Source organism: Ochotona curzoniae, unplaced genomic scaffold (genome assembly GCF_017591425.1).
Source record: "Ochotona curzoniae isolate NIBS_2020 unplaced genomic scaffold, NIBS_Ocur_1.0 contig_65, whole genome shotgun sequence".
Taxonomy (NCBI): Eukaryota; Metazoa; Chordata; class Mammalia; order Lagomorpha; family Ochotonidae; genus Ochotona; species Ochotona curzoniae.
In genome coordinates, this window is record NW_024466508.1 from 147690 (window position 1) to 163709 (window position 16020).

Here is a 16020-nt window from a genome sequence, read left to right on the forward strand (position 1 = left end):
TAACCAACAGCCAGCTCCTGGCCCTCCCCCAGACCTGAAGACACCAGCTCACCAACCACTGTGCTGGGAGAAGGGCGGGCCCTGGGAACAAGGACCGCCCCATCGGTGCCCAGCAGGGGGTGGGGTGGGGCAGGGCAGGGTGGCGGGCAGCTCAAACCCCAGCAGCCCTGCACCAGCGGGTATGCAGAGCCGAGGCCATGGACAGGTACCCACAGTGCCCTCAGTCCTCCCTCTTGAGACCCCTAAGGGGTCCCCTCACCCTGGCACATTGTGCCCAGCCAGCTCAGAGCCTGTGCCCTGTACCCACCCCAGGCGGAAGCTGGCAGCCAGGCACAGGATCAGGGCTGCTCGCCAGTGAGACGACCCACCCCCTCCCCCAGGGAAGTGCCTGCTGCCAGCCCTGGGCCTGCTGCGCCCCTCTGGCTCTGGCCCAGCATCCCTCCCAGGCCATGGTCTCCGCCCCCTGGCACAGCCCCCATGGGCGCCCCTCCAGAGCCCTTGCAGGCAAGGGGCAGGTGTTGGCTTCTGCTGGGCGGGGGCCTCCCTCCCACTCGGGGGCCAGAACTGTCACAGGCGAGCCCCGGCACGCAGGCACCTGCAGGCTTCTGCGTTTATCGGGAAGGCGGGGCCCAGCAGGCAGCACACCTGCTCCTGGCAGGAGGGGCGGCCCAGTCACCCCTCACAAACACACAGAGGCTCCTTGGTAAACAGCCCTTTATCAAGAATTCCCACACAAAGGCTCGCGGCCACACAGGGTGGCAGTGAGAGCAGCAGCAGCTCTCACATGAGCCGGCAGCATGGTCTCTTCTCCGCAGGGGCCTCTTCCAGGGGGGCTGTGAGCCTGAGCAGGGGTGGGTCCCCGCCAGTTCCAGAGCTGGTGTCGGGCTGGGGTGTATCAGCTTCGGGTGCTGAGCCAGGTTCCAGAGCCTTGGGCCCTTCGGCTGGAAGTCTCTGCAGCTTGGCAGCGGCCCGCTGGCGCTTCAGCTCGGCCAGCGTGTGGTGGGCCTTGTCCCGCAGCGGGGGCTCAAGTGTGCTGCTCTCCAGGGGGCCCAACTGATAGGAGACGCTCCGGTCCAGTCGCTTGGAGTACAGGTGGCCGCCAGAAGAGCCCCCCACTCGGCCGTTGTGGGGCCACACCGGGTCCAGGTTATCCTGTGGGCAGGCCGGGGCCCCAGAAGCAGTCAGGAGGCGGTCCTGGGTCACAGGGGAGGTTACTGGCTGGGCCAAGCCCCTGCATGCTGACCTCAGAGGCCACTGGCCGCAGTTCGGCATCCGTCCATCGGTCCTCGTCGTCCTCAGCAGGCTCCGGCTGCCGCCACACCATGGCCTCCTGGGCATGCTCCTTTCGGTACAGGTGAGTACGCTGCGTCAGGCTCACCCTTCTTACCACCTTCCTGTGTGGGGAGGGTGGGAGAAGGTCACCTGGCCAGCAGGCGGCCACTGCAGGGCCTAGGGGTGGAGGGTCCACTCACCCGCGACTGCCGGCACTGGACGTGCGTCGGCGCAGCAGGGAGCGTTGGCGGCCCTGGCCTCGCAGTAGAGCTTCGTGCTGGCGCTTCAGCTCCAGCAGCTTGGCCCGCACCTCCTCGTCCCCGCACACATCTGGGGAGGGTGCAGAGGGTCACAGGAGGCTCCCCGCTGTCCCCTCTGCCAGCTGCAGACTGTCCCCATGCTCACCAAGGGGTGTCTCATCCAGCAGGGACTTCGCATTCAGGTCAGCGCCATGTGCTACCAGCAACTCCACTAGCTGCACCTGGTGGTCACCGGGGGGATGCAGCCAGGACTGCTCCCAACACGCCCATGGGGGGCTCCTGGAGGGGCTGCAGCCAAGACTGCCCACGGGGGGCTCCTGGAGGGGTTGCAGCCAGGACTACCCACGGGGGCTCCTGGAGGGGCCGCAGCCAGGGCTGCCCACGGGGGGCTCTGGAGGGGCTGCAGCCAGGAGTGCCCACAGGGGCTCCTGGAGGGGCCACAGCCAGGATTGCCCCTTCCCACACGCCCACGGGGGGCTCCTGGAGGGGCTGCAGTGAACACTGCCCCACATACCCACACCCACCTGGCCCCAGTAGGCGGCAGCATGCAGTGGCTCCCAGCCATCACGGTCCCGGGTGCGCAGGCTGGCTCCGTGCCCCAGCAGCAGGACGGCTACCTCACCGAAGCCATTGGCCGCCGCTACGTGCAGCTGCAGGCACGGCCCAACACTGAGTTCTGGCTCCCTGGCAGGCAGCTCCTCCCCCACACAGTGGCAGGGTCCTTACCAGTGTGGCCCCATGGTCCAGGGGCTCATCGAGACCAGCCCCTGCCTGCAACAAGCCCCGAACGTCCTCCAGTACCCGTCGCTCCGGCACAGCCCGGGCCTCCTCAATGCTTTCCTGGGTGATGCCTGCAGGGCACAGGGCTCAGAAGGGCTGCCCTGACCCCGCAACCACAGGCAGACCCAGCCTGTGGAATGCAGGGTTCAGAGGGACCGCCCTGTCCCTGCAGCCGCAGGTGAGCCCACCCTGTGGGGTACAGGGCTCAGACGGGCTGCTGTGTCCCGCAGCCGCAGGCAGACCCAACACTCACCGCGGTCAGCCATGGCCGTCTCCAGACAGTCCAGTGTCTGCTCATCCTCACACAGGTCATAGGGCATATTCCCATCCGTGTTGACTGCCAGAAGGTCGGCACCACTGCAGGCAGCACAGGTGGGCTGTTGGCCCTAGAATGCCCCTGCCAAGCAGGCTTCTCATAGGGACAGAGACCCCAGACCACCCTGGCTGCCCCAGGCCCAGGCACCTGTCTGTCCCCAGAGGTAGGTGACACCAGCCACCTGTAGGAGTGCACAGTGGGCCCTGACGGCCACCCTGCAGGCTATAGATGGGTCCCAAGCTCACAAAGACTCCTTCAGGCACCCAGCTAGGCAGCCTGTGAGAAAAGCCCTTGCCCAACAGACACCAGCGGGTCCTACCGGGCAATGAGCAGCTCCACCAGGTGCAAGTGGCCGCAGGTGGCCGCAGCGTGCAAGGGTGTCCAGCACTCGCTGTCCCGGGCGTTGACGTCAGCCCCCGCGTCTAGCAGCTGCTGCACCATCTCGCGGAAGTCGTCGATGCAACACTGTGCACCCAGCCACCTGAGCCACACAGCTCTGCCACGGGCCCCCACCCCAGGTCCACTATGACCTTGTCGCGACCCTCATCCCTAACCCCCAGTTCCCCATGGCTACCCACAGTCCTGCCGTAGCACAGCCATCTTTGGTATGGCCTACCTGGTGTAGGGCCGTCAGGCCGTCCTCGTTGGCCAGGTCAGGGCTGACCCCGCTGCTGAGGAACTGGCGAACTGCAGGAAGGGGGGTGCGATGTCAGGGACAGGCCAGGACCACGCTGCTCAAGGGCTGGAGGCCTGAGCTCGTCAGGTCATCCTGAGACAGTGGCCTGCGACAGTTGCGCCTCACTGGGCCTGTTTGCTCTCTCCATCCCGGCCCAGACCCTGGTAATACCTGCTGCCCAGTACACTCAGAATCTCCTCCTCCCCACCTCTCAGGAGGACCCCTTTCCCTCTGCCACAGAGGTGGCAACAAGGCCAGAGCAAGGCTGCCGCGCAGCAGAGGTTGCAAGCTCAGGCTGCACACTGAGCTGGGGGGCCCCATGCCCAGCCAGGCAATACAGCAGGGCCTTCTGCAGGGCACCCCCTCCCAAGTAGGACACCACTGTGGCCATGCCCAGGCACCCTATCACTGTGGCGCGTCACGCCCACATGGGCAGGTGTGGCCCCGCTGTACACTGCCCTGCAGCTCCGCCAGACTTACCTTCCTCCAAGTCATTCCGGGCAGCAGCCTCCAGAAGGGCCACGCTGGGCGGGAAGAGGACCTGTTTCCGGGGCTCAGGGCTAGCCGGCAGCTGGCCCTTGCCGCCGAGGGCCTCCTTCTCCGCCTGGGCCCACCTCTTCACCTGCTGGGCTCGCCGCTTCTGTGCGTGCTTCAGCCGCTCCTGTGTGCTCATCCTGCCCACCAGGGGCATCTCTGCCAGCAGCTCCAGGTGCTCGGCCATGGCACGGGCCGCCTGCCCACAGAGTGGGGGGCTCGGGGGGCAGGGCGGCTGGTTGTACAGGCACTCGCGAGGGCATCCCCTTGCCCAGGCTCAGTGCCCTTGGCCCTGGCAAGGCTATGACCAGGAACGGGCAGCCTGGGGCAAGCAGCCCCAGCACAGTGAGGAAGGCACCCCAGGCCGGCCTGTACCTCAGCAGCTCAGCCCACGGGGCCACGGCCCCAAGACTTGGCCAGCCACAGTCCAGGGTCTGACTCTAATTACCCGGATGACAAAGTCCCAGCTTCCTGGCACTGTGCCGGGTGGGAGGGGAGCAGCCACAGGCAGAGCCTCGCTCCCAGGCCTGCCTCCCACAGTCAGTGCAGCAGCTGGGGCTGGTCAGAGGTCTTGGGGGGATGTGAAGATCCCTGGGCACAGGTAGGCCAGCAGCATGGTCCTTCAAGCAGCCACACACACCTGAGAGGCAGAGATGAGAGGCACATCAGGGCCCTGCCCGTGCCCCACCCTGCCTCACCCATGACCTCCAGAGAGGGTCCCCCCAGGACCAGGATGTCCTCCGTACCCTCACCCACAGCTGCTCTGAGGCCCCGGGCCTCAGCCCGGCAGCTGCTGTCCAGCTCTTCTTACCAGCTCCCTGGACACAGGGCAGCAGTGAAAGTCCTCCAGCTGTCACAGGCCATGCTCTGCCCACAGGCTGCCTACCAGAGCCCCACTAGATCCTGGGCAGGCCAGCAGAGAGCCACAGCCTGTCCTGTTCTCTGCCACCTGCAGCGCTCCTCCCCTCCTGCGTCCCTGGAGACCCACCCAGGACAGACAGGGTGCGGCCCCTGCCAACTCCATGCTCTAAGCACACAGGTTTCCAGGCCACGCTGGGTGTGGCCGGGCAGGGCTGGCATGGAGGACTTTGACCTCTCGCTGTCAGCTGTTCTGGGCCTGCCGGGAAAGCTACCCATCCCATGCCCACCCAGGGAGACCCCAAGCCAAGGGCAGAGCAAGCAGCCCATGGGACCACACTAGTTTACCAAAGAGGGCTCCAACAGGCTGCCCCGCCCACACTGGGAAGACACACCTGCAGAAGGTGCCCGGGGGTACCCAGTGCAGGCTTGGACACTGCATATGGGGATGAGCCCCACTCCAGGGCCATCTGCCTATCAGGAGGGCGGACACAACCAAGGAAGACGGGCCCTCTTTGGTGGTTCGGCAGTGTCTTCTCCCCCGACTGCCCCGCTCCTTCTGACTCTTGCTCTCACTGCAGGAGCCCTGACAAGTGCCTTTTTCCTCCACTAATGGCATGAGTGGGACCAGATGACCTGCTGGCCCCAGATCCTGTGCCATGGGATAGGGCCAAGGGCAGGGGTCGCCACTGACCAAATGCCTGAAACTTGGCAGGGATGAAGTTTAAAATATGTTGTTTTTAAGATTTATTTTATTGAAAAGTCAGATATACAGAGAGGAGAGACAGAGAGGAAGCTCTTCCATCTGTTGATTCACTCCCCAAGTGGCCACAATGGCCAGAGCTACGCCGATCCAAAGCCAGGAGCCCGGAGCCTCTTCCGGGTCTCCCACACAGGTGCAGGGTCCCAAGGCTTTGGGCCGTCCTCGACAGTTTTCCCAGGCCACAAGCAGGGAGCCAGATGGGAAGCAGGGCTGCTGGGATTTGAACTGGTGCCCATACGGGTTCCCTGCACTTGCAAGGTAAGGACTTCAGCTGCTAGGCTACTGTGCCAGGCCCTAGATTGTGTTTTAAAATGTAATTTTTAAGTCTTTTTTTATTTAAAAGTAAAGCTAACTTCCCAAATGCCACACCAGCTGGTGCTGGGCCAGGCTGAGGTCTGGACGCTGTAGCTCACCCTAGACCTCGCACATGGCTGCAGGGTCCAGAGTGGCTGTCCCCCAGGGTGAGCATGGCGGGAAGCTGGACTGGCAGCAGAGTCAGGGCTCAAGGCCAGCACCCAAGACGCAGATCAAGGGCAGCTCCAGCACTGGCCACCACCTGTTTCTGCTGTCCAAATGAAGGATAAATGGGGCCCGGTACGATGGGCTCAATGGCTAAATCCTCACCTTGCACATGCCAGGATCCCATAAGGGCGCAGGTTCGTGTCCCAGCAGCCCCGCTGCCCATCCAGCTCTCTGCCTGTGGCCTGGGAAAGCAGTGGAGGACAGCCCAAAGCCTTGGGACCTGCACCTGTGTGGGAGACCTGGAAGAGGCTCCGGGCTCCAGGCTCCTGGCTTCAAATCAGTTCAGCTCTGGCCATTGCAGCCACCAAGGGAATAAACCAGTGAATGGAAGATCTTTGTGTCTCTCCTCCACTCTGTAACTCTGCCTTTCCAATAAAAATAAATAAACATAATTTTTAAAAAGGATAAATGTTCCTGCAGCATGTAATGAATCTCCTCCATGGAATCCGTGACAGCAGATGGCCCTGTGGGAGGTGAGGACCCAGGGGCAGCAGGGACACAATGACGGTCCCACCAGGACAGCTGTGGGTGGGATGACCCAGGTCAAAAGTCAGATATGAGAACCCGGCCTTAGACCTGGGGGGCCACACTCCCTGGCCAGGGTGACCCCAGTCAGCCCCGTACCCCTCCCCCTGGCCAGGGTGACCCCAGTCAGCCCCGTACCCCCCCACCTAGCCAGGGTGACCCCAGTCAGCCCAGTACCCCCCCACCTGGCCAGGGTGACCCCAGTCAGCCCAGTACCCCTCCCCCCACCTAGCCAGGGTGACCCCCAGTCAGCCTCGTACCCCCCCCACCTGGCCAGGGTGACACCAGTCAGCCCAGTACCCCTCCCCCTGGCCAGGGTGACCCCAGTCAGCCCCGTACCCCCCCACCTGGCCAGGCCATCCCACTGACCAGCCTCATGAGTCCCAGCTCTATGATGTACAGGAATGGAGTCTGTAACAGATTGGACATACAGGTTCACGCAGTGTACCAACATCCCTTCCTTAAATCCCTCTCACTGTGATTTAAAACGGAAAGGCCAAAGTGTACAAAATGAACCCACAACCCAGGTACAACCAGGAAGACACCCCGGAGCCCCACAGGGCTCCTCTCACACCATACCAGTGCCCTTGCCCTGGTCACTTCATGGCCTTACCAGTCCGCAGGTGAAGCTCTGCTCCTTCAGCCAGATTCAGGCAGCATTCCCATTCACTCACGTGCCCTCCCACCACGGCGGGGCCAGTGTCAGTCGGTCCCCTCAGTGAGGCAGCAGCCTGGCCCTGCTGCTGCCCATGGGGCTCGTTCTGGGCCAGTCCTCCCCACAGCTGGTAGTATCTCCCCGTAGTCTCCATCGCATGTCTGCATCTTTCCAAAGAGTTCCCTCTATTTATTACTTATTTATTTGCAAATCAGAGTTAGAAGAAAACGCGGTGAGAACTGGGCCAGGCTGAGGGCAGAAGGCTGGAGCTCCCCAAGAGCGGAGGAGCCCCAGGCCCAGAGCGACTGGCATCGCACACACACACCAGTGTGCCGACTACTCCACTCCCCTTCCATCTCCCTGCTTCTGACCTGGGAAAGCAACAGAGGACGGCTCAAAGCCTTCGGAACCCTGCACCCATGTGGGAGATCTGGAGAAAGCTCCTGGATCCTGGCTTCAGATCGGCTCAGCCCTGGCTGTTGCAGCCACTTGGTGTTGAACCAGCTGATGCAAGAGCCTTCTCTCTGTGTCTCCCTCTCTAATTCTTCCTATAAAAATAAATAAATCTAAAAAAAAAAAAGTGTGGGGACCCCAATACTTGGCGCATCCTCCACTGTGTCCCCAGGCACGTGGGCAGGGAGCTGGAACAGAAGCGGAGCAGCAGTCAGCAGATTCTCACGGGTCCTAAAACCACGGCAACTGGTGCCTAGGCACAGAGCTCACATGCATACCTAGTGTGACACTGTCCCTTGCAGACAGCTAGTCCCCTGCCCAGGTCCAGCATACAGAAGGGCAGGTAAGGGTGCAGGGGGCACTCCAGGGCTTCCTTGTACCACTCTGGAAACAAGACGCAGCCACATGGGCCCGGCGCGGTGACGCAGTGGTGCAGTGGTTAAGGTCCTCGCCTTGCACGCCCGGGATCCCATATGGGTGCCGGTTCTATCCCGGCAGCCCTGCTTCCTTTCCAGCTCCCTGCCTGTGGCCTGGGAAAGCAGTCGAGGACAGCCCAAAGCCTTGGGACCCTGCACCCGCATGGGAGACCCGAAGAGGCTCCTGGCTTCGGATCGGCATAGCATTGGCTGTTGCGCTTACTTGGGGAGTGTATCATCGGACGGAAGATCTTCCTCTCTGTCTCTCCTCTCTGTATATCCACCTTTCCAATAAAAAAAAAATAATAAAAATAAATCTTTAAAAAAGAAAAAAAAAAGATGCAGCCACCAAGTCTTAGCACGTGGGCATGAACCTCAGAGACCTCGAGCCAGAGCACCCAGTGGGTGGTTCACATCCCTGACACAGAGTGCAGAGCACAACTCCCACCTTGTTCCCAAGCTGACCCTTCCTGTACACCTGCAGGGCCCCTCAAGACCAAGTTCCCAGCACCGGACTTGGGGGCCATTGGGACTGTGAGCTTCTACGGCAACACCCACCAGGGCTGGGAACCTGGGATGGCTCCTCACTGGGAGCCAAGGGAGGCTGCGCCAACCTCCCTCCCACTCCCCTTCACTACATCAAACGACTCCGAGACAAGTGCAAAGTTGCTTAGGCTGTCAGAGGCCTCCAGGGGCCAAGCCGGAGCCCAGGCCAGACCTGGGGAGGCGGGCAGGGAGGGTGCCACTCAGGGCCAGCCAGAGCCTCGCCAGGAACAGAGTGGGTGGGGGTGGGCAGGGAGGGTGCTGGCAGCCTCCTGGAACCCTGGCCCACCATGCCTGTCCTCCCTCTTTGTACCAGGTGTAGTCCGACATCAAGCACAAGCAAGAAGGAGAAGCAAGCTGGGCAGGCCACACTTAGACTCATGCCCCAGGAAGCCCAGGCCAAGGGGCATCGTACCAGGACGTCATACCAGGTGTGGGCCCTGAGACGCCACAGCCAGAGGTCAAGGAGGAGGGCTAGGCCCCTAGCAGAGCTCACCAATTAGCCAGCACATTTCTGGATATCAGAGGGCAGGACAGTGGAGGCTAGCGAAGGGACAGGGCCTGTGAAAGTCACGCAGAAGTAGAAAGGTTTCAGAAAAGGGTTGTACAGTACATGGCAGAGGGGATGCCAGCAAGAGTGTGGCAGTTTCCCTCTGTGGGGGACTCTACCTCCGGACATTTTGCCTGGCCCTGCGTGAGGAAGGTGTGGCTGCCCAGGGTTGGGGCTCCGCTGACCACAATGCAAGCACAGGGCTCCAAAGCTGAGGAAAGGCACAGGTGTGGGCACCACCCTGCACATTCAGCAGTGGGGACTGCCCAGGTGCCCATCACACAACAAACAAGACAGGGACTTACCCACAACTCGGGGACCGCAACACATTTCACACATAGTACACGAGACCTCCACAGGCACCTCACAAAGTGCAGGCAGACTCTGATACACGCTATACAAAGCCTGGGGAAACCCTAACAGGCGCCTCACACAGCCCGGGGGAACCCCGACACGCACCTCACACAGCCCGGGGTGACCCCAAAAGCACCTCACACAGCCCGGGGAGACCCTAACACAGCCTGGGGAGACCTTGACACAGTCCGGGGTGACCCCGACACGCACCTCACACAGCCCGGGGGGACCTCGACACAGCCTGGGGTGACCTCGACAAAGCCCGGGGTGACCCTAAAACGACCCTCACACAGCCGGGGAGACCCCGACACGCACCTCACACAGCCGGGAAGATCCCGACACGCACCTCACACAGCCCGGGGGGGCCCTGACACAGCCCAGGGAGACCCCAAAAAGCACCTCACACAGCCCGGGGGGACCCTAACACAGCCTGGGGAGACCTTGATACAGCCCGGGGTGACCCTAAACGACCCCCACCGGGAGACCCGACACACCTCACACGCCAGGACCCGACTGCCCTCACCCGGGGGACTCGACCAGCCTGGGGACTCGCAGCCGGGGAGACCCCGATATGCACCTCACACAGCCTGGGGGGACCCTGACACAGCCTAGGGGGACCCCAACATGCACCTCATGCAGCCCATGGGGACTCGGACACACACCTCACACAGCTCTGACACTGGCACACCCAGATGCCCTATTTCTTTTTTTTTTTTTAATAAAGATGCATTTATTTTGATTACAAAGGCAGATATACAGAGAGGAGGAGAGATAGAGAGGAAGATCTCCCATCCGATGATTTACTCGCCAAGTGAGCGCAATGGCCGGTGCTATGCCATTCCGAAGCCAGGAGCCAGGAGCCAGGAACTTCCTCCAGGTCTCCCACACGGGTGCAGGGTCCCAAGGCTTTGGGCTGTCCTCCAGTGCTTTCCCAGGCTACAAGCAGGGAGCTGGATGGGAAGTGGAGCCGCTGGGACTAGAACCGGCACCCATATGGGATCCCGGTGCTTTCAAGGCGAGGACTTTAGCCACTAGGCCATGCTGCCGGGCCCAGCTGCCCTATTTCTAACTCAGCTCCTTGCTAGTGCACCTTGGGGGCGGCAGAGGACAGCAGAGTTACAAGGTGCCCTGACCCCCATTTGGGAGACCCAGATGGAGTTTCTGCCTCCTGTCTTCATCTTCACTGTTGCAGCATTTGAAAACAGGAAATGGGAATTAAAACCAGAAACCTTTGAGAAGGAAGTGGGTCAGGGAGGCCCCAGGTGGCAGCCTCCCTCATGTGGCTTGTGCCCCTTCCAGCGGGAGGCACACCCCGTGATGGTCAAAAGACCCGCAGACACGGACGGCCCACAGCTAGCAACGGACACCATGGATCCACACACAGGTGCACTCACAGGGGCAGCACATCCTCTCTAGCCCACACAGCAGGACGGCAGGCATGCCACGTGTCCACTCCACAGGACTGAGGGGACGCAGGAACCAGAGCAGCAGGCCGTGTCACCTTGCCACTCGAGGACAAAAGACACCGCTCCTGGCCCTCATAGTGCACACTGCCAACAGGTCCAATCTACCCCACGTAAACAACATCCCAACAACACGTGCCATCCTGGCATGGCAGGAAAGCTGCTGGGTACAATGCTACCATTCCACATGGGTGCTGTCCCAACTCCCACCTAAGGCACCAGGAGAGCAGCATAGTGACCCTAGAGGGGGAGCTCGGGCCTGGTCCAGCACGAGCGGCTGCAGCCACTGGAAGAATCTCCCGCTCTCCTCTCTCTACCTTTCAGAGAAACACAGTAAGTCCACTAGCCCAAGGCTGAACCTTACGTGCTGTCCAGATCTCACACTGGCCCTGGGGACACAGTATTGCGGGAAGAGGGAAGGTGAGGCAGTCTCTGGACCTCAGCAGCCTCCACCCCTCACCTGAAAACTCACGGCCAGGGGCCCCAACCCTAAGCAGTCTCGGGGAGGACTCAATAAAGCAAACCAGGAAACAGCAAGCAAGGCTGAAGCTAAACCACCACTAAACCACCACTGGAACAACAAGTTCCCCTTTTATCACCCCCTAGTCCAAAGCGGCAGCAATGTCGGGAGCATTCGAGAGAGACCACATGAGGGCACGACGCAGTAGCCTAGCTTGCTAGAGCCCTCCTCCCGCATGCGCCAAGATCCCATATAGGTGCTGGTTCAAGTCCCAGGGGCCTGCTTCAATTCCAGCTCCCTGCTGGGGCCGTGAGAAAGCAGTCAAGCTCAGCCCAGGGCCTTGGGAATCTGGCAGACGGAAGCTCTGGTCTCGGGTCAGCCCCGCACTGGCCGCTGTGGCCACTTGGGGTATGAACCAGTATATGAAAAATTCTCCCGTCTCTCCTCTCTGTACCTGACCTCCCAATTTAAAAGATTTTATTAACTTAATTAAAAAGACCACATCACAGGGAAGTCTGAAATCTCTATCAAACTATTCCTACTAGACATGGTCTCCTGTTGAATCACACCACTGAAAATTTCCCCTGTACACCCTGTCCATCACCATCACCCCTCCCCTGCACCCTGTCCACCACCATCACCCCTCCCCTCTCCCCCACACCCTGTCCACCACCATCACCCCTCCCCTGCACCCTGTCCACCACCATCACCCCTCCCCTGCACCCTGTCCATCACCATCACCCCTCCCCTCTCCCCTGCACCCTGTCCATCACCATCACCCCTCCCTTGCACCCTGTCCATCACCACCATCACCCCTCCCCTCTTCCCCACACCCTGTCCACCACCATCACCCCTCCCCTGCACCCTGTCCATCACCATCACCCCTCCCCTGCACCCTGTCCATCACCATCACCCCTCCCTTGCACCCTGTCCATCACCACCATCACCCCTCCCCTGCACCCTGTCCATCACCACCATCACCCCTCCCCTGCACCCTGTCCATCACCATCACCCCTCCCCTCTCCCCTGCACCCTGTCCATCACCAGCATCACCCCTCCCCTCCACCCTGTCCGCATTCATCATGCCCTGTCATGTGGTGATCCCTTTACCAGTTGACCCTTAACCCCGAGCTTCCCTGCTTGTGACCCAGGAAACACTGGATAATTGAAGACACAAGGTCCGGGGTCAGGGAGGGGGCATATCTACCGGCTGTGCCGGGCCAGCTCCGAGGATACTCCAACATACAGCGTGAAGGCCTGAGGTCCGTATCAACAAACAGGCCTTGTCCCGTTGTACACGTAGCTGTTCCAGGGGCACACCTGTGACCCTGGGGGTCACCCAAGAGGCCTCAGTGGTCACCCAGGCCACAGCAGGCACTGGGCGAGATGCCTGGGGGCCCCAAGTTCCCTGAGTCTGCGGTGGACACCAGGGGCACCCCAGGACATAGAGCCCGCAGACTGGCAGGCAGCAGGCTCCTGGTGCCCCAGAGCAGGTGCAGGAAGGCAGCTCATGAAAGCTGTCTCCTCATTTCAGCGGGCTCTGCTGGAGCCCTGATGGCCCGCTCGGCCCCACACTGACCTGGGACCCCCTAACCCCGGCAGGGCCCCAGGAGAGCGCGCCCACGGCGCCCCCGGCGCCCCAGGCCCCCAGGAAAGCCGGCCTGACTCTGCATCTCCCGTGCACACGAGCCTGGCGCAGCCGGCAGTCGCGCGGGCCGGGGTGCCGGCCGAGAAGCCCCTCACTCGTTCCGCGGAACTGGACCCGCCTCCCGTCCTCCCGTCCTCCCGTCCTCCCGCGGGTGCTCCGGCAGCCGCCGCCCGGGCCCACCGCCTCCCCGGACCCGGGCCCGCCGCCCCTCCGTCCTCGCGGGCCCACCTCACGGCCCGCCGCCCCTCCGTCCCCGCGGGCCCACCTCACGGCCCGCCGCCCCTCCGTCCCCGCGGGCCCACCTCACGGCCCGCGGCCGCCCTGGTCTCATCGCCGCCGCAGCTCAGTCGGATCCGCGCAGCCCTCAGCGCCGCGGGGGCGGGCCCGCGCCGGCTTCGCCATGGCAACGCGACACTTCCGGCCCGCGCGGCCCTAAGCCGGAAGCCGCGGTGCCCCGCGGGAGCCGGGGCGGGACAAATCTGGGCTCAGGGGCGGGGCTTGCTGCGGCTGGGGGCGGGGATGCCGCTCCTGGAGCGGGACTTGCGGCGATTCGGGGCGGGGCCTGTCGTTCCTCGGGCGGGGCTTGCGGCGGCTCGGGGCGGGGCCTGCAGCTCCTGGGGCGGGGCTTGCTGGGGCCAGGGGAGGAAATGCTGAGGATCCCCAGGAGGTTGGTCCTGTGTTTAGGCTGGAATCTTTGAATTTTTTTTTTTTTTTTTTAAGATTGGAGAGGCTGATATACAGAGAGGAAGATGTTCCGCCCGATGATTCACTCCCCAAGTGGCCGCAACGGCCGGTGCTGCGCCGATCCGAAGCCGGGAGCCTGGAGCCTCCTCCAGGTCTCCCACGGGGGTGCAGGGTCCGAGGGAGCGGAGGGCCTCGTGGGCGGGTGGACAGTGCAGCTAGAGCAGCGCCAGAGGCCCCAGTCGTGGACAGCCTGGGGAGTGGTCAGATGCCCGCCCTGCACACCCAGGGCTCAGCACAGGAGTCCTGGCCTGGTCCCTCTCGGTGCACTCAGCACCCCAGCGTGCAGCCTTCATGGCTTCTGGGTGCCTGCACCCCTCCCGGAGGCCCCCAGGGCTTGGAGGCGAGCAGGCTTTGCAGGGCACAGCTGAGGGTGGATGGCCTGGGCGGAGAGGAGCTGACCTCCTCCTCAGACCCAGGCTCCTGGAGCCGACCTGCGCTGGACTCCAGCGGCCCTACTGCACGCCGAGCGGCCAGCTCGCCTGGGTGGGCACGTCTGTGCCCCCCTGTAGAGTGGGCACCTGAGGCCTGACCCCGGCCTCCATCCTCGGCCCTGCCAGGGCTCCCAGGAAGGCCTGCTGAGGGGACCGACCTCAGGACGCCGTCCCAAGTCACCTCCCTTTCAGATTAATCGAAACTTGCTAATTGTGCGGCCCCAGCATGTCCCCTCCCCCACGGCGTCGGCCTCCCTCCCCTCCCCCTTGCATCCGAATGATAAAGGGCCCGGCCCCCTCCGGCCTCCGGCCCCCTCCGGCCCCGGCCCTTCTTGCCACTCGGCCCTGCGCGCTCGCCCGGGCCTCCCCGCCCATGGGGCCCTGCAGGGACCCCGGCCCGCGGCCCCCCGAGGCAGAGGCGCCCTCCCAGCCCCCCAAGCGGAGGAAGAAGCGGTACCTGCGGCATGACAAGCCGCCCTACACCTACCTGGCCATGATCGCCCTGGTGATCCAGGCCGCGCCCTCGCGCAGGCTCAAGTTGGCGCAGGTGAGGCCCCTTCCCCCTTCCCCGCCCGGAGCGCGCATCCCCTGCGCGACCCTCCCCGGGAGCCCCTTCGGGGGTCTGGGGCGCCCCGGGGCCGGGCCCGGGCTCAGCGTCCCCCTCATGGCTGCAGATCATCCGGCAAGTGCAGGCCGCGTTCCCCTTCTTCAGGGGCGACTACGAGGGCTGGAAGGACTCCATCCGCCACAACCTTTCCTCCAACCCGTGCTTCCGCAAGGTGAGATGAGCGGGAGCCGCGCAGGGCGTCGGGGCAGGCCGGGCTCCCGACGCGGACGGCCCACCCACGCCTGCCCACCCCCGCCAGGTGCCCAAGGACCCTGCGAAGCCCCAGGCCAAAGGCAACTTCTGGGCCGTGGACGTGAGCCTGATCCCGGCCGACGCGCTGCGCCTGCAGAACACGGCCCTGTGCAGGCGCTGGCAGAGCCGCGGCATGCGCAGGGCCTTCGCCAAGGACCTGGGCCCCTACGTGCTGCAGGGCAGGCCCTACCGGCCGCCCAGCCCGCCGCCCCCGCCCCGCGAAAGCTTCAGCATCAAGTCCCTGCTCGGGGACCCCGGGGAGGAGCCCACGGGGCCTGCACCAGGCAGCCCCACGCCGGCAGGGGCCAGGTGCTGGGGCGAGGAGCCAGTACCCACTGCACCGCCCCCCTCCTCCAAGAGGTTTCCGTGGCCGCAGCACCCCCTCCCCAAGCCTAGCAGTGCGGGAGAGAGGGAGACAGCCCAGGGGGCTGTCTTGGGAACCCCTCCCCTCACCCCAGAGCCCAGGGCCTGGCCAGTCCATTTACTGCAGGGTCCCCCAGAGCCTGGGGCCCTGCCCAGAGGGGCTCCTGCAGCCTCGCTGTGGGGGCAGCTGCCCACCTCCTACCTGCCCATTTACACGCCCAACGTGGTCATGCCTGTGACCTCACTGCCAGCCACCTCCTGTCCCCAGTGCCCACCCTCCAGCAGCCCAGCCTACTGGGGTGTGGCCCCCGAGACGCGAGGCCCCTCAGGGATGTTCTGGGACCTGGATGCCCTCTTCCAGGGGGTGCCGCCTAACAAGAGCATCTATGATGTCTGGGTCAGCCACCCCCGGGACCCAGCCACCTCTGCTCCAGGCTGGCTGCTGTCCTGGTACAGCCTGTGATGGTCCTGGGGCAAGAGCTGCCCAGCCCCACCCCCCCCAGCCCACGGCCAGCCCCCCAGGCTCCACGCGTCAGGAATCCATGTTGCGGGTCAGGCCTGTTTTATTAGGGCGC

The 16020-nt window shown here is 63.5% G+C and overlaps 2 protein-coding genes across 2 annotated transcripts; one reads left to right on the plus strand and one right to left on the minus strand.

Moving 5' to 3' along the window:
• Positions 1–707: 707 nt before the first annotated feature.
• On the minus strand, positions 708–13418 carry PPP1R16A (protein phosphatase 1 regulatory subunit 16A). The gene is made up of 11 exons (XM_040991563.1): positions 13351–13418; positions 3785–4478; positions 3245–3315; positions 2948–3093; positions 2566–2669; positions 2259–2383; positions 2057–2182; positions 1678–1753; positions 1473–1602; positions 1244–1394; positions 708–1152 (listed from the first exon to the last, which is right to left on the minus strand). Exons 2-11 carry the CDS (start codon positions 4023–4025, stop codon positions 781–783), a joined length of 1542 nt encoding a protein of 513 aa, XP_040847497.1. The 5' UTR covers positions 4026–4478; positions 13351–13418; the 3' UTR covers positions 708–780.
• Positions 12787–15908, plus strand: FOXH1 (forkhead box H1). Its single transcript, XM_040991577.1, has 5 exons — positions 12787–12893; positions 13003–13497; positions 14611–14770; positions 14898–15002; positions 15090–15908. The coding sequence occupies exons 1-5, from the start codon at positions 12787–12789 to the stop codon at positions 15906–15908; spliced, it is 1686 nt and encodes a 561-aa protein (XP_040847511.1).
• Positions 15909–16020: the final 112 nt, after the last annotated feature.